Source organism: Colobus angolensis, unplaced genomic scaffold (genome assembly GCF_000951035.1).
Source record: "Colobus angolensis palliatus isolate OR3802 unplaced genomic scaffold, Cang.pa_1.0 Scaffold222, whole genome shotgun sequence".
Lineage (NCBI taxonomy): Eukaryota > Metazoa > Chordata > Mammalia > Primates > Cercopithecidae > Colobus > Colobus angolensis.
The window spans coordinates 578975-602074 of NW_012115400.1; the positions used below are offsets into that span (position 1 = coordinate 578975).

Sequence of the window (23100 nt, forward strand, 5' to 3'; positions counted from 1 at the left end):
CACAACCTTAACTTACCATGGTCTGGGCATTTTTCTCCTGTAGGAAAATTTATTTAGGAGACTTAAATATTAATGAGAAGCTTGGAAAAGGGGAGCAGAGAATCAGAGCAAAGGGCTAGTTTTAATGAATGGTTTTGGTGAGTTTTGCTTCTATAACATAGTCATTTACCACTGAGGTAGTAGAGTTTCTGGCAGATCAGCCAGGCCAACTTCACAATGTCCAGTCAGAACGTCATTACCTCCACTGGGCCTCTGGTCTCACTCCCATGTCTTTGCTCAGTAATTCTGCCCTTCTGACCAGCCACCTTCTTTTAGCACAGCCATCCCTAACACAAGGCATTCTGACTGTCTCTCTGTTGACTAATACAGTAGCCACTAGTCACATGTGGCAGTTCATATTTAAGTAAAATCAAATCACATTTAAAACTTGAAATCCTCAGACACACTAGTCATACTTCAAGTGGTCAGTAGTCACATGGGGCTAGCAGCTGCCATATTGGACAGCAGAAGTATAGAACGGCCTCATTCTGGTCGGCCCTCCATAGTTGTCTTGCCAGGCCACCTGTTAGAAGTCCCACACATCCCCACAGGCTGGCTCTGTCCCAGAAGGCACACGTCCCTCCATGTGTATACATCATATTTCCTCAATTCTGAAATTGGTCTTTCTTTTTTTTTAAGAGGCAGCATCTTGCTCTGTCACCCAGGCTGGAGTGCAGTGGCACAGTCATAGCTCACTGCAAGCTCAGCCTCCTGGGCCCAAGTGATCCTCCCACCTCAGCCTCCCCAGTAGCTGGGACTACAGGTGTGCACCACCATACCCAACTAATTTTTTTTTTTTTTCAGACGGAGTTTTGCTCTTGTTGCCCAGGCTGGAGTGCAGTGGTGTGATCTTGGCTCACTGCAACTTCTGCTTCCTGGGTTCGAGCAATTCTCCTGCCTCAGCCTCCCGAGTAGCTGGAATTACAGGTGCACACCACCACACCCAGCTAATTTTTTGTGTTTTTAGTATAGACAGAGTTTCATTATGTTTTGGCCAGATTGGTCTCGAACTCCTGACCTCAGATGATCCACCACCTCGACCTCCCAGGGTGCTGCGCTTATAGGTGTGAGCCACTGTGTCTGGCCTCGCAGCTTGCTTGCTTGCTTGCTTGCTTACTTATTTACTTATTTATTTATTTAGTGAAGACAAGGTCTCAGGCTGATCTTGCACTTCTGGGCTCAAGTGATTTTCCTGTCTTGGCCTCCCAAAGTGCTAGGATCATAGGTGTGAGCTACTACACCTGGCTAAGTTCATCTTTCTTTTTTTTTTTTCTTTCTTTTTTTTGGGGGGGACAGAGTTTTGTTCTTGTCACCCAGGCTGGAGTGCAATGGCGTGATCTCTGGTCACTACAACCTCCGCCTCCTGGGTTCAAGCGATTCTCCAGCCTCAGCCTCCCAAGTAGCTGAGATTACAGGCACCCCCACCACTACGCCCAGCTAATTTTTTTTGTATTTTTAGTAGAGATGGGGTTTCATCATGTCGGTCAGGCTAGTCTCGAACTCCTGACCTCGTGATCCACCCACCTCAGCCTCCCAGCATCTCCCTCCTTTTTATGGCTCCGTCTTACAGTAATATCTGTGAGATGATGAGTAACTTTTTTTTGAGAAGGTGTCTCGCTCTGTCGCCCAGGCTGGAGTGTAGCGGTGGGATCTCGGTTCGCTGCAAGCTCCGCCTCCTGGGTTCATGCCATTCTCCTGCCTCAGCCTCCCAAGTAGCTGGGACTATAGGCGCCCAGCTAATTTTTTGTATTTTTAGTAGAGACGGGGTTTCACCGTGTCAGCCAGGATGGTCTCAATCTCCTGACCTCGTGATCCGCCCGCCTTGGCCTTTCAAAGTGCTGGGATTACAGGCGTGAGCCACCGCGCCCAGCCATGAGTAACTATAAAAATGTAAAGTGTCTGTCAGCGTACTGCCTCAAATCATGTTGCCTTCTGTGAGGCGGACCTCTGCCCCCTTCCAGGATGTGATGCCTTCAGGTGGCTCCAGGAGTTAGGAGGTGAAGATGCCTCAGCTTCTCCAGGCCCTGTCCCCTGGGCTCAGGGTGGCCTCTCTGCTGACACCCTGTCCCTATCTTCCCGGCAGGGGGCATGTGTCCGTTTCGCCACATCAGCGGTGAGAAGACAGTTGTGTGCAAACACTGGCTGCGTGGCCTATGCAAGAAAGGGGACCAGTGCGAGTTCCTGCATGAGTATGACATGACCAAGATGCCCGAGTGCTACTTCTACTCCAAGTTCGGTAAGGCGCCTGGAGCTCTGGAGGCTCTGCTGAGAACCAGGGTGCAGAGGGGTCTGCTGGCTGCTCAGTGCCCACACTCTGTCTGCCTGCTTTTCCCATCTTTCCATTCTCAGAGGAGAAACTCGGGCAGAGCCTGCCAGCCTCAGCCAGCTTTTAGGAGACAGCATAGCTATTTTCTGCTCATTTCTTTTTTTTTTTTTTAAAAAGACACAGGGTCTTGCTATGTTTCGCATACTGGTCTTGAATGCCTGGGCTCGAATGATCTGCCTGCCTCAGCCTCCCAAAGTGCTGGGATTACAGGCGTGAGCCACTGTGCCAGACACCTTGCATTCTTTTGGAGTGCTTCAGTGTTTGGAGCTCTTTCAGTTACTCTGGGATTTGAGGCTAATGAGGGTGACCTGGAAGCAGCGAGTTGTGCAGCTGGCTGCATTATGTCCGTGGTTGGTTTCTGTCCACATCCACCTTCTCCCTGAAACCCACTTCTCCCTACAGTGTGGGAACTGCCTCTCAGGCCGGTGCTGGTTCCTTCTCTGGGAGCCATGATCCTGGTGACATTTCAGCCATCCTTAACAGCCCTTCAAAATAGCAGCCTCAGATGTGTCTTCTGGTAGCAACAAGCTTGCCTTGAACCCTGCTTAGAGAATGCGTGGCCTCAGCTGTCCTGAGTGGCCTGCGTGGAGAAGCGGGCGACCGGGTGGAGTCGGTGGGGCTGGCACAGAGTCTGGCAGAGATGTTGTGCTCCCTGCTGGAATGAGTCCCCGGGGTCCCTGCTTAGGTCTGCACTTCGAGGTTTCCCAAGCAGCAGCTCTGTGGGTCAGCATGAGGCTGGCTCTAGTCCTGGGCAGGGAGCCCGGCAGAAGGCTGGAATCCTGCAGGGAACCAAGGGGTGCAGGGTATGCTTCATGCTTTCAAAGCACTGCTGTTGGAGGAGACATTAATTATTTCAGCATCCCAATAGGCATGGCCTGCTGGCTTATTAATGAGAGCTGTGGCTTGTTTTGTGGAGGTGGCATAACTGAGAAGAAATAGAACCTAAGCTTCCCAGCTCCCCAAGTGCTGTCCTCTGTCATTGTGCAGTGTAACATGTTCTCCCCAGCGCCTTGCCCATAGCAGCACTGGGATGGGGCAGTGGCCTCCCATCTGTCCCCAGAGGCAGCAGCTGGCTCTCCTGGGCAGGCTCTCAAGGCACCGCTATCCAAGTGGCCTGGGGGTCACTCCTTCCTTGCTGACAGCCCTGGTGCAGGACACACTGTCTGCAGCTTCTGTCACCTGCACCACAGACAGTGGGTTGAGGGCCCCCTTTCTAGGCACTGGAGGGACAATGGTGAAGAGGTCCTTGCCCTGTGAATTCTTCATTCTTGTGGTCCAGGGAAAGATGTAGCCGATAAGCCATGAGACGAGCAGAGAAGAAACTACTTGTGACAAGTGCTCTGAAGGAAGGAAACCATGACCAGAACCTTGAGGCAGAGTGGTCAAGGATGAGGGGATTCCTGAGCTGGGAGCGGAAGACTGAGAAGGGGCTGGTCCTGGTGCAGGGGGACCCATGTGATGGGGGGATGGTAGAGGCGGAGCCTGTGGGGGAGCCTGGGGAAGGAGTTTGCATTTCCTCTGGATTTTGAGCACAGTTGTTAACTTGGATTGGAGAAGGTGAGCCAGGAAGCGGGCAACTACCCAGGAAGGGGGCAACTACCCAGGAAGGCAGTTCTCAGTGCTGGTGGTCCCTGGGGCCCGCTGCTTCGGAGAGGGCCAGGTCCACAAGTGCTTCTCCCTACCCTTGTCCCAGCTCTTAGACATGACAAGCCAATCAGAGTGGAACTTCCTGGTCTCTGTGGGTGCTTTTCCGTCACAGCCCCACTGCACAGGAAGCTGGGGCTCAGAGACACTCTTCCCTGGCTCTCAGGGCTCATCAGGCCAAAACTGGACACCAGAACTTCTTTTTCTTGGATGAAGCCAAGGTGGGCCTGGCCCGGCCTTCCTAGTGGCCTCACGTCTGAGTTTTCCTGCAGGAGAGTGCAGCAACAAGGAGTGTCCCTTCCTGCACATCGACCCCGAGTCCAAGATCAAGGACTGCCCTTGGTATGACCGCGGCTTCTGCAAGCACGGTAGGTGCCAGGGTGAGCTGGGCCCCTGGCAAGAAGCCAAGTCCTCCCTTCTCTGCCCATATGACCCTGGAGGCTGCCATCTGGTCTACCTGGGACATCTTGCTCTACCTGTCCCAGCAAAACCTGACATTCTGCAGCTAGCGGCTTTCTCACACCCCTCATCTCCCTTGACTCTCCCAAGAATGCTGGGTGGGTGGTGGTCCACCTGCATTTTTGATAAGGAGGCCAGTGTTGGGAGGTGAGGTCCCTGCCCCCTGTCTCCCATGAATGGGGGACAGCCAGCATTTGAAGCCATGCTCCAGCTCTCTAACTGGTAGAGGGGACGTCTAAGTGACCAGATACTTGGCTCTGCAGGTCCCCTCTGCAGGCACCGGCACACACGGAGAGTCATCTGTGTGAATTACCTCGTGGGATTCTGCCCAGAGGGGCCCTCGTGTAAATTCATGCAGTGAGTAGCCAGCCGCTCTGCCCTCTACCCTCTACCCCAGCTCCCAGCCCAGGCCGTGCTGCCCTCTGTATCTTCCCTGGGCCACCTGGGCTTTGGTCACTGTGTGATGTCAGTACCAGAGCCAAGGGTGGGGGCAGGAGATAGGGAAGTAATCCCTGCTTATGGCCACCAGTGCTTCTTGAGCCCAGAGGTGGCGCTGCCTAGACCCATTTCTTGGGTCATGGGCCATCTGGTAATCTAGTGGAAGCTGTGGGATACAGACACACATGTAGCCTTGCATATCATTTAGGGAATTTGGGGACTTCCGGTTAAGAACCTGCACCCTAAAGGAAGGAAACTAGAATTTCAGTCTCCTATGTGGAGGCTCAGAAAACCCTGAGCTTGGGGTTTCACATAGAATAAGTAGTCATCTAACAGTGAGGGTAGGAGAGAACACACCCATTTCACACAGCAGCTCACAGAGGCACAGGGCTCGGTCCCTGGCCAGGGGCACATGGTCAAAGGCAAGTCTGGGCCGGGTGTGGTGGCTCACACCTGTAATCCCAGCACTTTGGAAGGCTGAGGTGGACAGATCACGAGGTCAGGAGTTCAAGACCAGTCTGGCCAATATGGTGAAACCCTGTCCCTACTAAAAATACAAAAATTAGCCAGGCGTAGTGGTGTGTGCCTGTAGTCCCAGCTACTCGGGAGGCTGAGGCAGAAGAATCACTTGAACCCGGGAGGTGGAGGTTGCAGTGAGCCAACATCGTGCCACTGCATTCCAGCCTGGGCGACAGAGCGAGACTCCATCTCTAGATAGATAGATAGATAGACAGACTTTGGGAGGCCGAGACGGGCGGATCACGAGGTCAGGAGATCGAGACCATCCTGGCTAACACGGTGAAACCCTGTCTTTACTAAAAATACAAAAAATTAGCCTGGCGAGGTGGCCGGCGCCTGTGGTCCCAGCTACTCGGGAGGCTGAGGCAGGAGAATGGCGTGAACCCGGGAGGCGGAGGTTGCAGTGAGCTGAGATCCAGCCACTGCACTCCAGCCTGGGCGACAGAGCAAGACTCCGTCTCAAAAAAAAAAAAAAAAAAAGATAGATAGATAGATAGATAGCAAGTCTGTGAGCCTTTGAAGATAGGTTTTAATTCTTGCTCCATGGGGTTAGCACCTCTCTTCTGGCTCCATTGTCTTGTCCTTGGAGCCCAGTGCCCATCTGTCACTTTGTTTGTGCACCTGGGCTTCTGCCTGGGGTGGCACTAGGGCTGCAGACAAGCCTCCCCTCCTCCCGGCTGCCTCACCCACACTGCTGAACCTGCAGCGGGATGTCTCCAGGTCTGTGGGGACCCTGGTCCCTGCTTCTCACTGCAGGGAAGTGGCCGGTGCTGCCACTGGGTCTCACTCCTTGAATAAGAGTGCAGGCACCTGCAGGTGGCCCAGGGGCAGACCGTCACCAAGTGATGGGAGGAGGGGCTGACGCCAGAGTAAGACCCTGCGGGGAGGGGGGTTCCCTGTGTACAGCTCCTGGGGCGCAGCAGGCGCGTACCAGTGCAGCCTTTGTCATTTCCGAGCAGCACTGGCCGTGAGTCTCCCAGTTCAGTGTAGGCAGGGCTGGGCCTGAGCCCAGGCAAGTCAGTTGTGTTCTCCCCACCACTCCCGTGGCCTCCCAGGAACAGAGCTGAGTGCCAGCCCCACCCCATCCATGCAGCTTGTCAAGTCACTTTGTGCTGGGGCAGCTGAGTGTGATTTTCATCGGGCTGGAATTTAAGAGCATGGCCTGGCTTCTCTCTTCTCATCCCCCGTCCCCGACTCCTTCTCTTGTTCTCCTCCCCTCTGGCTGCTGGTGACCAGCCCTCGATTTGAACTGCCCATGGGAACCACCGAGCAGCCCCCACTGCCGCAGCAGACCCAGCCTCCGGCAAAGGTACCGTGCCTGGCCCTCCTCGGTAGGAAGGAAGTGCCTTTTCTCCAGCGAGAACCTCAGTGTCCCCCGGGGGTGCGGTCTGCCTTAGACCCCACTGGAGAACTTGGGAGAGAAGGGGCGTCTCCCAAGTTCCCGCAGAAAAGTCAGGGGCAGAGCCATATGTATCTCCCTCGAGAGATGCAGGGCCTCTCGCCCTGGAACCTCAGCAAGGCCAAGCGCAGCAGCAAAGTTGAGGTGCCGTGCAACCAGCCACCCATTGTGACATGGGGCTGCCTGGCGCAGCAGCATCTGCCCCAGGAGCCGGCCTGGGCACCGTGTCTGCGCCCCCGGAGCTGGCATGGAGCCGGCCTGGGCACCATGTCTGCTGCTCTTGCTCCTGGGCCAGACCCTTCGTTTTGCAGATAGGGGAACTGAGACTCCCAGAGCGGGGGGACTTGCCTGAGGCGACGCCACTGGGCAGGAGCAGGTGTGGCAGCAGAACTGACCACTCTGGCCAGCACCGCCCCTGCTCCTGTGGAGTGGAGGCTGGGAGGAGGGGTGAGAACAGGCCCAGCTGGCTCCAGTTTTCTAGATAAGGGGCCCTGCAGCCAAGCAGCTGGTCCAACCCCTCCAGCCCAAGGAGGGAGGGAAATGCCATAAACACGTGGGGATCTGCAGCAGCCCCTCAACGCCAAGGGCACCCTGAGTTTGGTTATGGGAGTCGGGGGTTGAGCCAAGAGGAAGGGCTGGCATCAAGGCAGGGCGGGCATCAGGCAGGGTTCCCAACAGGCCCACCAAGCACACCCACCTGAGCCCAAAGCCTCACCTCCTACCCTGCTGGGCTCTGGACTGGCTGCCAAAGCCCCACCAGCCCCGCTAAGTGCTAGAGGCTGAACAGCCAGGAGAGGATGCAGTGGATGCAGCTGCGTGGAGGCCAGTCATATTGAACTCTTGATGGGGAAAGCCGGGAATTCCAGGTGTAGGTGCAGCCGTGCCAACCTGGGGGTTTTCTAGCTCGGGTTCTGCACTTATGGGCCAGAGCCAGGAGCCCACGGGTCGGGAGGAGGCCCTGCTGTGGAATCCCTACCCCAGGAGCCCTGGCCCTCCTCCTGGCGGGGCTCCCTAGAGGAGGGTCCTCTCAGCCCGAGAACGCAGCTCAGTGTGTCAGGCTCCAACTGTTTTTCTGTGACTTGCTCGCCGTGTAGGCTGCTAAACATCTGGCTGAACCAAGCGTTCATCCTGACCTGAAGCCAGAACCTCAGAAACCAAAGTAAGGCCTGAACATGCCCTCGCCCCACTGCCCCAGAGACCTCCTCTTGTCTCCTTGATGTTTTGTTTTCTATTTTATTTTTCGTTTTTGTGTGTCTGCATGGTGTTTTTCGGGCAGTGGCTCCTGCCATCATCACCAGATGTTTCTCTGTTGCCCGCTGTCCTGAGCTGGGCCGTCGTGGAAGCCCTTCTTCCTGCCGTTTGCGGGACGAGTCCCGCCCTCTTTTTTCCTGTCCCCATCGGTAGTCTGCGTGCACGTGTTTTCCACAGTAAAACCGTGTTGTGTAACTCTTTCCAGCAAAGTAACAATCCGCCATTACAAAGGTCGTCCTCCTTGATCCAGTTAACGAGTCAGAACTCTTCTCCCAATCAGCAGAGAACCCCACAGGTCATCGGGGTCATGCAGAGTCAAAACAGCAGCGCAGGCAACCGGGGACCCCGGCCACTGGAGCAGGTCACCTGTTACAAGGTGAGTCCCTGGGCTGGGGGATGGGGTGGGGTCTTCCCTTACTGTCAGTAGCCATTCTCTCATGCCCCGTATGTTTGGTGAAATGAGAAAAGTGAAAACATTCGTGGCCGGGTGCGGTGGCTCAAGCCTGTAATCCCAGCACTTTGGGAGGCCGAGACGGGCGGATCACGAGGTCAGGAGATCGAGACCATCCTGGCTAACCCGGTGAAACCCCGTCTCTACTAAAAAATAAAAAAAACTAGACGGGCAAGGTGGTGGGCGCCTGTAGTCCCAGCTACTCGGGAGGCTGAGGCAGGAGAATGACGTAAACCTGGGAGGCGGAGATCCAGCCACTGCACTCCAGCCTGGGTGACAGAGCAAGACTCCGTCTCAAGAAAAAAAAAAAAAAAAGAAAAAGAAAACATCCGTTTTTGCTGATTGTAAGCATAAAGTTACAGTCTAGTTACCCATCCACTATGATGGGCTAGAGACTGTCCTATTTCCTACCACACCACACTGAGGCACGGTAAAGGATGGTGAGAACGCCTGCCCAGTGAATGGATGGGGACTGCAGGCAGGTGAGGGAAGCCCCCAAGAGGACGGGAACAAAATGGAAACACTGATCCAGGGAAGGGTGAACCCTTGGAGCCGCTGGCTGTCCTGGGGGCATCCCCGGATCCTGCAGGGCACACCCGAGGAAACAGGATGCTGGGTTACAGCACCCCCGTCCCCATCCCCTCCCCCGGTACATAAAATGGACTCAGGGGAAGGGTGAGCTTAAAGAAACCTCCTCGAAAACTGTCCTGTTCACTCCTGGCTCTGTGGGAGGTGGGGAAAGAGGAGGGAAATCTCTTCATAGTTTGATGTTGTTGATGAGTCTGGGCCTGTATTCATGTCCTTGGTTAAAGCTGGAAAGTTACAAACTGAGTTATCTAATCCAAAATTGCCCCAGGATTGGTATGCCCCTGGCACCTGGCAGGAGCAACCCCCAGTTCTCTTGGAAGAGTATGTTCTCAACCCAAGGCACACACAATTCCTACGTCTGGAGTTCTGAAGAACGAGTCCAGATTAGAAATCACAAAACAGGCTGGGTGTGGTGGCGTATGCCTGTAGTCCCAGCTACGGGGGAGGCTGAGGTGGGAGGATTGCTTGGGCCCAGGAGGTCAAGCCTGCAGTGAGTTATGACTGCACCACTGCACTCCAGCCTGGGCGACAGAGTGAGACTCGTCTCCACAAAAAAAAAAAAAAAGCACAGAAGTGGGACTGTGTGTAGAGCAGACTTAGCTGTTATCTTGCCGCTCTGTAATCCTAGCACTTTGGGAGGCCGGGGGGGGGGGGGGGGGCGGGGCAGATCACAAGGTCAGGAGTTCGAGACCAGCCTGGCCAACATGGAAGAAAGAACAGGGACTGCACAGCCAGGGAACAGAGCTGGCAAGAGTGCTGGGTGTTGACTGGGCAGAGCCCCTTGGGGCAGCAGGGACTGGGGGGGTGGGTGTGAGCACACAGTCAGCGCCCCCAGCTGCCTCCTGACCCTTTTGTTCAGTGCTTGAGGCTGCCGTTTAAGGAGTCACAGAGTAAAGAGAAACTACGGAAGGGCCTGGATAATCAGGACTGGGATGAGGCAGGGTCAGGGCTGGATTTGTCATGTGGCTCTGAAGGCTTCCCTTACCCAAGTCTAAGCATCATCCCATCTCTCTTATCCTGTGATCAAAACCTATCCCCAAGGTAGCTTAGACAGGTGTGTCACAGCCACGAGGGAAAACGTTGGGTACAGCCCAACTTCTGTCCCCAGCACTGGTTCCCAAAGGGTGGGGAGGCTGGGGCACTTCTCATGCTGTTCCCTCCCATCTCCTGCCAGGGAACCCCAGACCTTGGCTCAGAGGTAAGTGACTGGCCTGTGGTGCAGAGGGGCTTGGTCCCCAGATGGGGTGGCGGAGCTCAGGTGCCACAGACTTCTCTTTGTCCTGCTACCCACTTGGGAGTCCCTCCCTGGGCAGGCCCAGTGTCCATGTGGGAGAGGTGTGGGCCTGAAAGAGCCTCCTGCAGGGTGCTAGCAGGTCGCCTTCTGGCAGCCTGTTCTCCCTCGCACCTGTGACTTGCTGGCTAGTTTCTGCACCACTGCACTTTCCATCCTGAGCTCCCTCACCCTCCAATTTGAAAAAAACTGTACCACTGAGAATTTCAGAGTCCTGTTCCGAGTGGGGACTTGGTGGATGACTGGGGATTTGGTGGGCACTGCCTTAGTTGAAAACTGCATTTGAACAGTATTATTGTCTATCTCTCCTCTTCCCCCCACTTCCTGCTCTTCCCAGTGTGGCGAGAAAGGACACTACGCCAACAGATGCACCAAAGGGCACTTGGCCTTTCTCAGTGGACAGTGACAGCAGCTGGAGCCAGCTCCAAGCAGCCCGGGGGCCCCGCTGTTGGGAGTGTGCATTTAACTATTTCATGCGCTTATTGGCGCGACTGTGGCTCGAGCTGGCCCCACAGGCACGTGGGTTTCATCGCTCTGAGGGGCCACGCCTGTTAGTTTTCTATAATTCTGCCGTAATATTTTTTGAAAAAGGGACAAGTGTCCTGCTAGGTCCCTGCAGTTGACATCCTATTTGGCTGGGCATCGATGCCTCCTTTCTGGGACTCCCGGCATGAGTCCCCTCATCCAGGGAGGGAGGAAGCTGCTGGGGAGGGGCTTGGCTAGGCAGTTCTGTGTGGCGATGGTTTTCCCCTCATTAAACACCAGTTCTTGGTGACCGCAGGGGCTGGTAGGTCATTCAAAGCTGTGGCCGGCTCACGCCTGCTTCCTCCCTCCCTGCCCTGCTGAATCCTAAAGCTGTGCCTCTCTATGTGATTTGAATGAGGGAGCCCTTAAGGGCAAATTCAGGTGCCCCCATTGCCTCAGACTGGCCCTGGTCCCAGGTGGCAGCGGTTGAGGAGGGGTGCAGGGCTCTCAGGCCTGAGGTTCTCTCCTCTGGGCTTTTCTCTTGGGGTATGCTCCTGACAGAGTTTAAGGTGTCCGTTGAGCTGGAGCTGCAGACCTTTAAATAGATGGCCCCTTCAGATCATCTGTGCCTACCTCCTGCCCGCCAGGTGTCTACACTCACTCAGATGCCTGTGGCATGTGGAGGACACTGCCTTGTCCTGAGCCTGGAAAATGTGAAACTGTCTCCTGTCTCCTGCTGGGCATGTGGGCCTGGCCACGTTCAATTGCAAGAATAATTTTTATGAAATGGATTAAAGCTTGTTTTTTAAGCCATGCCTCATTACTTAAGGTTCTCATGCCAAGCCTCTTACACTGGACGCAATCATGGCCTAGCTTTCTTGTCCCTTTCAACAAATGTCAATCTCACAAAGGGAAATGCAGCTGCCCAGAAGGCCTTTGTGCAAGCAGCTGGTCAAGTCTGGGAGTCTGACCTGTGGAGCCAGCAGGCAGGTTCTCCACCTCAGCTCAGATGTCAGGTGGCCCCCATTTCTGGAACACAGCATCCCACCCCCAATGAGGCTCTGATGAAGGGGAAAAAGGAGGGGTCGCCATGGCCCCTCACTTTTCCCCGTCACTCCCATCCCACTAAGCCTCCTGCTAGAGAAGCCGCCTCAGCCGGAGGGCCACACTCCCTGCAGCGTGGGCATTAGTGCTGCCTGAGGTCTCTCCAGACAGTGCTGGGACACCTCACCCTGTAGCCCTTGATGCCCCAGGGTGATGCAGAAACACCAGATGAGAAAACATCCTGGCCGTCTAAAAATCCCCTGCCTAGAGCCACAGGACGGCCGGGTGGGGTCTGGTACTCTCAGGCACACACAGGCCTTTGTGTTACACCATAAAGGGCCAGCCAACTAAAGGCCAGAGTGTCTGCGAATGCACCTGTCCATAGCACTCATGGCAGGGGACAGACTTCGGCACTGTTGCTGCAGGAAGGTCTGGATGACACCCTGCCCTCCAGGGAGCTGGGACACAACCTGAGTGGTGGTCTGGGAAGTCCACAAAGGCCTTCACAGGTCAATGCCCTGGAAAGACAACCTCCCCCCACCTTGTGCCCCAGGAGCCCCTGGAGCATGGGACTATGGCTACAGCAGGCAAGCAGCACACGTACCAGTCATCTTTTATTTGGAGGTTAATTCCCATTAGGACATGAAAGGATTCAGCAACGATCGAGATTGTGTTCCTCACGGAGGAGCTCAGGCCAAGGTCATGGGGTCGGGGGGTGGTGCAGAGCGTGTCCTCTTCAGTGGTATTTGCGGTGTCGCTCGTGCTCTGAAGTCAGGAAGGCAAGATGGTAAGTATATTACAAGGTTACAGTGAAGGCACAGCATGACAGGAAGCAGGGTGAGATCACACAAAGCCTTCCTGAGAATTCCCTTCAGAGATGACCCACGACCCGCCTGCCAGTGTCTCTGCAGAATCAGCAGACCCGGGGGGGGCACAAAGACACCTCAGGAGCCAACCTGCCACCTGGCCAGCTGCTTTCCAGAAGGAACAGAGGGAACACCTGCTCAGACAAACAGCCCTGAGAAGCCATCCCTCAGAGGCAGCACCGCCCTGGTGCGGCAGAGTGGGAGTGAGGTGGGGGTGGGGGGTGTACACGACACTGTCAGAAACAGCCTAGTCAGAGGACGTCAGCAACACTTCCTGCCAATCTCCCACCAGACAAGCTCCTCTCGAGCCTCAAAGCCGGAACAGCCCTGCTTTTCTGGGGTACCAGATTATCCCACTCAACTCATTTCTCTTTCTGCATTGGCTACTAGGAAGATCGAGCCAAATTTTCACAGACCCTGCTGTATTTTAAAGAATGCTTCTAAGTATTCTCTTTACCTTGGCTTCATCGTGATTTTCCTGTGTTCTCTTTGTCACAATTTTCTCATTCAAATAATATCCCACATACTGTACTCTGACAGGTCCCTCCAATTCTTTTAAGTGGAAACATAAGGGATTTACTAAAGGTCTCTCAGCCTCGGAAGAAGGTGGGCTGCTGTCTCTAATGAAATCAGTCACCACCACCCTCTCTTGGGAAACTGAAGGCAAGATGCCGCAGAGGCACTCACTGAGATGCTTGTAGGAAATGCAGTAGTTGAAGAGCACGTAGCATGCCAGCACCATGGTAATCCCCGAGATACTCCCTTTCCTCACGTTAATGTACTTGTTGTAGTACCGGTAGTAACCTGCAAACACAAGAGGCGCTCACTGCCCTGCTGGGCTTCACATTTCAGTGAAGTTGAGCACACAGTTGAGTCTAGCTGACATTCAGGGACCCAGTCCTGCTCTGACTGTTTAAGCCCCTCGCCCTGCATTCACTGGCTGATAAAGGTGACAAGCACAAATGCCAGTAAGGTCTCCAATCCCCATAGCCTAAACTATAAGCACATACCAGCTCCTGAACTAGGCCCACCTGGATTCCACCTCTCCCCTTTGGCCTTTATCTTGTAGCCTCCTGAGTAGCTGGGACTACAGGCATGCACCACCACACCCAGCTAATTTTTCTTGTGTGATTTTTTTATAGAGATGGGGTCTCTCCACATTGCCTAGGCTGGTCTAAAACTTGGCTCAAGCAATCCCCCCGCCTTGGCTTCCCGAAGTGCTGGGATTACAGGCATGAGCCACTGCACCCAGCCAAGATAGGCCATTTCAAATATTTGTCCTGGAAGTTCTGGCAGGGAGGTGAGCATCATATTATAGACTAATGCCCACTACGGTTCCAATTCATTTTCCTCTTAAAGAAGTCTTAGGATTTCTCTAAGAGGCAGACGTACTGATTCCAAGCAATAGGACACACGTTCTTGGCTGCAATATCTCAGAGCCAGCCTTTGAAAGCGCCAATCAACCATGAAGGTCCGAGGCCTAGCCACCCCTCCCTGTCCTCCTCTATATAACTTACTGCTTTCGGACAACAAGACCTTCGTCGCCCAAATTAATTCATGGCAAAAAGAGACCTGAAGACCCAGAGATTTGCTTTCATTTACACACATCCACAAGGCTCTGACCTCTTTGAAATGCTCCGAGAATGCCACTAGGGCTGAAGTCCCGCATCAAGATCCAGCTTGGCAGCTCCCCCAGTTTGACCTCTAGAAGTTTCTTGTCCTTCACTGGTACTGAAATGGAAGAGTGAGAAAAAATACCCACTGAACAATCTCCCAGTAACACACATGGCATCCTTCCTGTCACTACTTCAACTATGCAATAAAGGTGCATAATGCAATTACACAGAGGCTGCACATACATAATATTACAAAGAAATATGTCACATCAAGCCCACTATTTTAAGCCTGAGTCCATACAATAGCAGAACTGCTACAGCGTCAGCTTTATTAACCAACAGGACGTCTGAGTAACAGCTTGCTGGGAGTAACTCCAGAAAAGGGTCTCAAAGAAAGTAGTAACGTGGAGGATAGGAAAGACTACTGCAAAGCTAACATTTACTTGACATTATTAGCTTATTTCATCTTCACAACAAGCAGTTCATGCCTTTATCTTACAGGAGGGGAGGGGGATAGATTCAGCGAGGTTGGGCCACGTGACCAAGGTCACACACACAACGTGGGGGCAGGACTGGCCCCCCACGTCCCTGAAGCCAATATGAGAGTGCCCTGTCCAACCCTGGGGATGTGTGCCTGGAGAACGTACTAGAGGGGATGTGGAAGGCGAGCGGCACGTCGGTGGCCCCAAGTGTCTCACTCAGACTTGATGCACTTGTTTACTAGGGAAGGGCTTCAAGAAGCACCTGGGTTCACACAGCTGCCAGCCTCCCCAGATGGGCCAGCCTGAGCAAGTATAATGAAAGAAACCCAAGGAATTTCCACCTCCAGCATCCTGGGACCACGGACGCCAACCATTTCCAGAGATAAAAATAAGAGATTACACATTCCGAGAAGTCAACTGACTTAGGAAAAAACACTCCAAATGACTGAACGGCCCCAGACCATATTCTAATGGGAGTCTGAGAACAAGGAATCAGAAGAATTCCTGGCTGACACTGCACTGTCCTCACATTTGGGCCCAGGAGGAGACTCCGGAGGGTCAGGGAGTGGGTGGGCCTGTGGGTGTCAAGGAGATGCACTTAAGGAAGGAATGGTCTCCCCTGTTCTCCCTGCAAAGATTTTATTTATTTATTTATTTATTTATTTATTTTTGAGGCAGGGTCTCGCTCCATTACCCAGGCTGGAGTGCAGTGGTTATGCACAGGTGTGATCGCAGCTCACTGCAGCCTCACTGAGCTTCCTGGACTGAAGTGATCCTCCTGCCTCAATCTCCTGAACAGCTGGGACTACAGGTGTGTGCCACCACACCCAGCTAATGATCAGTTTTAAAAAGCTTTTAGCAGGTGTCCTATTGAGGGCAAAGAGTCTAGGACCACGGTGCCTTCTCAAAGATAACCACAAGAGGAGCCAGAGTAAATCATTCCAAGGGTTTCTTCTCCATTTTGGGATCAAAGGAAAGACTAAGGCTCTGTCAGGACCAGCCTCAAGAGTCTGCTGAGGGAGGCCGGGCACAGTGGTTCATACCTGTAATCCCAGCACTTTGGGAGGCCAAGGCAGGCAGATCACCTGAGGTCAGGAGTTTGAGACCAGCCTGGCCAACACAGTGAAACTGCACCATGAGATCATGCCACTGCACTTGCCCAGGCTGGAGAGCAGTGGCACGATCTTGGCTTACTGCAACCTCCACCTCCTGTTTCTAGCGATTCTCCTGCCTCAGCCTCCTGAGTAGCAGGGACTACAGGCACGTGCCACCTCGGCCTCTCAGGTTCAAGCGATTCTCCTGCCTCAGCCTCCTGAGTAGCAGGGACTACAGGCATGAGCCATGACACACAGCTAATTTTTGTATTTTTAGTAGAGATGGGGTTTCACCATGTTCGCCAGGCTGGTCTTGAACTCCTGACCTCAGGCAATCCGCCCGCCTCAGCCTCCAAAAGTGCTGGGACACTGCACCAGGCCAGAAAACTCACTTCCTGATCCAGTGAAGCCATTTTTTCAAATTCACATAAACTATGCAGGCATATTCTGCATCTCGTAACCATGTTCAGGGACTGGCATGGAGTCTGGCACATCACAGGAGAAAAAAGCCAACAATTCGCAACTTGTTTTTCTCTCTAGTTCTATTTCTGTATTATGAAGACAAGGGTGTTTCCTTAAAACTAACACATTTGGGGCTGGGCGTGGTGGCTCACGCCTATCATCTCAGCACTTTGGGAGGCAAGAGGACCACAAGGTCAGGAAATCGAAGACCGTCCTGGCTAACATGGTGAAACCTCATCGCTACTTCAAAAAAAACAAAAAAATTAGCTGGGTGTGGTGGCAGGTGCCTGTAGTCCCAGTTACTCGGGAGGCTGAGGCAGAATTGCTTAAACCTGGGAGGTAGAGGTTGCAGTGAGCAGAGATTGCACCACTGCAAGCGACTATCCAGTTCATCCGAGATGCATCTATACTTATTCCACGAATTTCTCTTTTACTGGAAGGCAGAGGAAGGCCTCAGTCCTTGGTTGCCCTACTCAAATTCCCACCCCCACTCTACACACACCCACTCCTCTGCAGCACTGAAGCTTCCAACTGCAATCACTGGCTCACATAAAGAGACCCAGTAGAGCTCAGGGGCAGAGCAGACACTGGGGTCAAGTTTCTGGGTTTAGTGCCATTTTGTAGGTGTGTGCCCTTGGGCAAGGTACTACCCTTCTCAGTTTCCTTCTTTGTGAAATCCTTGGTACTTGGCCCTAGGTACTATATAAATGAGAACTATTACCACCTTTCTGCCTGATTATGAGCTACCTGAAGGTGGGAATATCCCCACTTCCTGGTATACGACAGATTCTCAGTAATAGTTGTAGAACAACCACAGATCCTTGAGAGGAAGTATACTGTTCATTACTATGAAGCCACATGGAAATGACAAGTCTCTCCTGAGTGCTAAATCCAGCCTGGGGGTTGTCCAGAGAAGAAAGATTTTAGGCTTTGCAAGCCACATAAGGTCTCCATAGCACAGTCTATTTTATTTTTAAACAATCTTTTTAAAAACAGAAAACGGCCCAATGTAGTGGCTTACGCCAGCAATCCCAACACTTTGGCCGAGATGGGAGGATCGCTTGAGGCCAGGAGTTTGAGACCCCATCTCTATAATAAAGAAATAAATAAAATAAAAACAAAAAACCATTCTGGGCCCAGCGTGGTGGCTCATGTCTGTAATATCAGCACTGTGGGAGGCCGAGGCAACCAGCCTAGCCAACACGGCAAAACCCCATCTCTACTAAAAACACAAAAATTAGTAGGGTATGGTGGCGGGCACCTGTAATCCCAGCTACTTGGGAGGCTGAGGCAGGAGAATCGCTCCAACCTGGGAGGTGGAGGTTGCAGTGAGCCGAGATCATGCCATTGCACTCCAGCCTGGGCAACAAAAGCAAGACTCCATCTCAAAAAATAAATAAATGAAAATAAAAAATAAAAACAAAAACAAACAAAAAAAAACATTCTGAGCTCATGGCCAGACAAAAACAGGCCACAGGAAATCCAACTCACTGGCCATAGTTTGCCAACCTCTGATCTTATCTACTGCTGCTAATTCATATTTCCCTCACTTTATGTGCTCGTGAAATACTGTCTTTGGTGACAGACACCACCTAAAAGATCATCAATACAGTACCTAAGAGACACGGACTCCAATTTCTTCACTGGGTGATGCTGAATAGGCCAGGCACATGACATGACCCTGCCTTAAGGTCACAAAGTAAAGGCTGGGATGACCAGCTCACACCAACTGAGTACTCACTGTGGGCCAGGCAGTGTTCCAAATGTCTTTCATGTACTAAATGGATTGATCCTTAGTCCAGAGCTCTTGACCACAGCCCCAAGTTTAGACACAATGCCCCAGTGTTCACTTTTCACAGGTTGTCTCCTTAACACAACTACCGTGTATGACGAACATGCCCATTTTACTGAGGGGAAAACAGCTTCCCTCTCATCTTTTCTGAACCCCTCTTCTTTTCTCCAGGTTGAGATTAAGAACACAGAGGCCGGCTGGAGTCAGGGGTTCGAGACCAGCCTCACTAACATGGTGAAACCCCGTCTCTACTAAAAATACAAGAATTAGCCAGGTGTGGTGGCGCACGCCTGTACATCCAGCTAGAGATCCGGCCACTGCACTCCAGCCTGGGCAACAAAGCACGACTCCGTCTCAAAAAAAAAAAAAAAAATACAAAGGTCAGGTGCGGTGGCTCACGCCTGTAATCCCAACACTTTGGGAGGCCGAGGGCAGGTGAATCACTTGAGGTCAAGAGTTGGAGACCAGCCCGGCCACTGTGGCGAAACTCCGTCTCTACTAAAAATACAAAAAAAAAAAAAAAAGAGCCGGGTGTAGTTATTGCTGCGTGCCTGTAATCCCTGCTACTCAGGAGGCTGAGGCAGCAGGATCACTTGAACCAGGGAGGCAGAGGTTGCAGTGAGCTGAGATCAGCTACTGCACTCACTCCAAGCCTGGGCGACAGCGCCAGACTCCATGTCCAAAAAAAAAAGAATACAGAAACTGGGCCAGGTGGACACGGTGGCTCATGCCTGTAATCTCAGCACTTTGGGAGGCAGAGGTGGGTGGATCACCTGAGGTCAGGAGTTCAAGACCAGCCTGGTCAACATGGTGAAACCTCGTCTCTACTAAAAATACAAAAATTAGCCAGGCATGGTGGCCGGCGCCTGTAATCCCAGCTACTCCGGAGGCTGAGGCTGGAGAATCGCTTGAACTCAGGTTGCAGTGAGCCGAGATCGCATCACTGGACTCCACCCTGGGCAACAAGAGCGAAACTCCGTCTCAAAAAAATAATAAAGAAAAATACAGAAACTGAGCTAAGATACACATGGGTTAATAAAAACTCTGCCACTATCAGGCTGTGTGACCTGAGAGAGGCCACATCACATCCCGAACGTTTATTTTCCTCATCTGTAAAATGGGATCGACTTTCCCAACAAGGACCGGCTGACAAGGCTACTATGGAGCATCTAGGACTAAAACACGGTTTAGCCCTATTTCAGAAACAAACAAAAATCATGAGTGTGCACAGCCGGATGAATGTAGCGATTTACATATGGGTGTCACTGAAAAGCCTGCTGGTCATAAGCCTGTCCTAGAGAATAAAGCTCATTTACCACGAAGCCTCAGGTTTGAATACCAGCTCAGCCCTCTCACGAGTTGTGACCTTGAACAGGTCACCCCACTTCTCTGAGCCTATTCAACACATATGCATCGAACCTTACATGGTATCAAGCACAGTCCTAGTCCTGAGCTCCCACTGGAACATTAAGCGTAAGCTTTGGAAAAAAGGGCAGAAGCTGCGCGTACCATTCAAGCGCAAAGCAACTGGGTCGCAGCGGGAGAGGGAAGCGGCTATTTCTTAGCGGAAAGAGGGACGCAAGGCCCGAGGCGGCGCATTCCCAGGCCCAGAAGCGCGTGCCCCAGCTGCCTTCACCCTTCACGCCTAACCCAGTTGGCGCGGGCCGTGGGCAGCAGGAAGGCGCGGCTGGGCGGGCGGAAGGGAGTCGGGCAGCGTAAGACCCTGAAGTAAGGTCTCGCGCGCCTCGAGGTCGTGGCGAAGTCCCCGAGCGAAGAGTAGGCAGCTCCGCAGGTTCCTTCTGTCCCAGTGCGGCTTTGGAGCGTGGACCCTGGCGCCTATTTCCACCACGGCATCCAAACAGCCTTATCCGGGGCCTGACACTCACCGACTGACGCCATCTTGGAGTCCTGGTGTCCGCTGTGCCTGGCCGCGCTAGAGCTGCGGGGTAGGAAATGCACGCTCCATCCGGGAGCGTAGAGCAGAGGCTCACGGGAAGCAGGTCACAAGTGCGCACACCCTGGAACTACTAGAGGGCCATGAAGCGAAGGGCGAGGTGCCTGGAGAGCAAAAATCCGAGGGTCCTGCAGTTAGAGAGAGGGGGCGTCTCAGCCTGTCCTCCCTACCTTAAAAGAGACAACAGGCGTGCACCAGCACGGCAGGCTAATTTTTGTATTTTTAGTAGAGACAGGGTTTCACCATGTTGGCTAGGCTGGTCTCGAACTCCTGGCCTCACGTGATCTCCTCCCGCCCCGCCTCGGCCTGGCAAAGGGCTGGGATTACAGGCGTGAGCCACCAAGCCCCGTCTATTTTTATTTTTATTTTTTACTTTTCAGACAGAGGCTCGATCACGGCTAACTGCAGCCTCAAACTCCCAAGGTCAAGCAAACCACCCACCTCAGCCTCCCAAGTAGCTAGGACTACAGGCGCACACCAGCAGTCCCAGCTTTTTCTTTCTTTATTTTTTTTTTTTTGGTGGAAACAGTGTGGTGGGGAGTGGGAGTAGAGGCTCTCAATTTTGCTCAGGTTGGTCTTGAACTCCTGGGCCTCAAGCGTTCTTCCTCCACCTCTGAAGTAGCTGGAAGAACAGGTACACACCACCATGCCCAGCTAATTATATTTTGTAGAGAAGAGATCTCTCTATGTTGCCCAGACTGGCCTTCAACTCCGGGCCTCGAGCGTTCCTCCCACCTCGCCTCCCAAAGTACTGGAATTGCCGGCATGAACCACGCTGCCTGGCCTACTTCGATTTTGATTTATTTTATTTTACTTATTTATTTATTTATTTGTTTGTTTATTAGACAGAGTCTCAGTCCGTTGCCCAGGCTGGAGTGCAATGGTGTGATCTCTGCTCACCACAACCTCTGCCTCCCAGACAACCTCTGCCTCCCAGGTTCAAGCGATTCTCCTGCCTCAACCTCCGGAGTAGCTGGGATTACTGGCGCGCGCCACCACACCCGGCTATTTTTTGTATTTTTAGTAGAAACGGGGTTTCTACTAAACCATTATATTAGCCAGACTCGTCTGGAACTCCTCACCTCGTGATCCGCCCGCTTCAGCCTCCCAAAGTGCTGGGATTACAAGCGTGAGACACTGCCCACTGGGCCTCCGATTTTTAAAACAGCCTGGAGAGCAGGTCTTGCAGTCACCACCACCCTCGTTCAGTTCGTTCTGCTACATTTCTTGTTTCAGAGGTGCCATTGTGGGGTTGGTCCATGTCTACTCCCCTTCTCCCACTCACATATACAATTATAGGTGTGTGGAAGCATGGCCAGCATCTCCAGTGGGAATTAAAAATGGTTAAAAAAAAAAAAAACCCGGGTGCGGTGGTTCACGCATGTAATCCTAGCACTTTGGGAGGCAGAGGTGGGCGGATTACTTGAGGTCAGGAGTTTAAAACCAGCCTGGCCAACATGGTGAAAATAGGAAAAAAATCAGCTGAGCGCGGTGGCTGGTGCTGTAATCCCAGCTACTTGGGAGGCTGAGGCAGGAAAATCACTTGAACCCAGGAGGTGGAGGTTGCAGTTAGCGGAGGTCAAGCTACTGCCCTCCAGCTTGGGCGACAGAGCGAGACTTTGGGAAAAACAAAACAAAACAAATAAACAAAAAACCAGGCTGGCCGCGGTGGTTCACGCCTGTAATCCCAGCACTTTGGGAGGCCAAGGTGCACAGATCACCTGAGGTCAGGAGTTCAAGACCTGCCTGGTCAATATGGTGAAACCTCATCTCTGCTAAAAATACAAAAAGTAGCCAAGTTTGGTGATGTGCGCCCGTCATTCCAGCTACTCCAGAGGCTGAGGCAGGAGAATTGCTTAAACCTGGGAGGCGGAGGTTGCAGTGAGCAGAGATGGGGCCACAGCACTGCAGCCTGGGCGATGGAGTGAGAACTTGTCTCCAAACAAAGAAACCCCGGCGAATATAGTAGTGTAGCGCAGTCGGAGTGTTTCAACAGTTCCATACGCCCTTGAACTCTGTCTTCAAAAGTTTATTTCACTTGCTCCTTGCGGTGCGGTGCGTGTTGACCATCCACTGTATAATGCAAGTATAATGTAGTCTTAGAAGTTTATAACCCGCCTTGGGCTGCGTCCCTAAGCAACTGAACCCCCAGGGAAAACTCTGCCCATTGCCCCAGGACCTATGTAACTCCCACTCCCCGGAGCTGGGGCAGATGGCCCCGCAGGAGGGATCAGGGATGGGGTCTACTGGACCCCAGGTGTCAGGTCCTCCGTGGGGCAGGAATCCGGGCTGGGGACCTTCCTGGTCCACCTAGGGAATCGTAAGTTTCACTGGGCTACTACGCTTTGTTTGACTCAGCGGTGCCAAGTCTGGCCTGAGGGTCTAATTTAAGGTCTGTTCTGGGAGGGGAGGGCGTAGAGGGCGGGCAGCGCGCGCCTTGTGCGGAGGTGCGAGAAGGGGACCTGGAAGACTACGAGGGACCGAAGAGACCTGACTGCACTGTGTCCGGGAAGAGGCAGCCTCCGGGTGCTGATGGACTTGAGGGCTGTGGGAGGGGAAGCCGAGGGGGCCGCTGTTCCGTGGGCCGCGCAGGAGAGCAGCGAAAGTCAGGAGTGGCCGGTGGCACCCGCGCCCCCGTCTTTTCCCCACGCCGGCACTGAACACTCGCGGGGACGCAGGAGCCGCTCGCCAGAGCCCAGGATCCGCACACTGGAATCCTGGGAGGCCCCGGGAAGAGGCCGGAGGGAAGCGACGCGATGCCGGATCCCCTGGGCCAGATGGAAGGGCTGAGGGCGCAGGAGCTGTGATGGTATACCTATAAATGCCAAGGTTTTAGTTAACGAACTGGGGTTGTTTCAGGGAAGGTGGGGGTGGGTTGGAGGGAGCAGATTATTCCAAATATACTTTTTTTTTTTTTTTT

General features: G+C 53.1%; 2 protein-coding genes across 9 annotated transcripts in view; one reads left to right on the top strand and one right to left on the bottom strand.

Moving 5' to 3' along the window:
• Positions 1-11679, top strand: part of CPSF4 (cleavage and polyadenylation specific factor 4, 30kDa) — an 18774-nt gene extending 7095 nt beyond the window's left edge. The window contains exons 3-8 of one of the 4 annotated variants that reach the window (XM_011943800.1): positions 2123-2275; positions 4282-4377; positions 4732-4825; positions 6662-6734; positions 8281-8451; positions 10743-11679. In XM_011943800.1, coding sequence (XP_011799190.1) covers positions 2123-2275; positions 4282-4377; positions 4732-4825; positions 6662-6734; positions 8281-8451; positions 10743-10811 — 656 coding nt within the window. In that variant the 3' untranslated portion in view covers positions 10812-11679. The remainder of the gene's footprint in view (positions 1-2122; positions 2276-4281; positions 4378-4731; positions 4826-6661; positions 6735-8280; positions 8452-10742) is intronic. The other 3 variants (XM_011943802.1, XM_011943803.1, XM_011943799.1) reach the window with 3 other exon arrangements.
• Positions 1-20179, bottom strand: part of LOC105513049 (pentatricopeptide repeat-containing protein 1, mitochondrial) — a 45532-nt gene extending 25353 nt beyond the window's left edge. Inside the window, exons 1-4 of one of the 5 annotated variants that reach the window (XM_011943795.1) lie at positions 20098-20125; positions 14404-14514; positions 13468-13584; positions 12503-12679 (exon numbers count right to left, since the gene is read on the bottom strand). In XM_011943795.1, the coding sequence (XP_011799185.1) occupies positions 12651-12679; positions 13468-13584; positions 14404-14514; positions 20098-20125 (285 nt within the window). In that variant the 3' untranslated portion in view covers positions 12503-12650. Of the gene's footprint in view, positions 1-12483; positions 12680-13467; positions 13585-14403; positions 14515-20097 lie in introns of those variants that run through there. The other 4 variants (XM_011943796.1, XM_011943797.1, XM_011943798.1 and 1 more) reach the window with 4 other exon arrangements.
• Positions 20180-23100: the final 2921 nt, after the last annotated feature.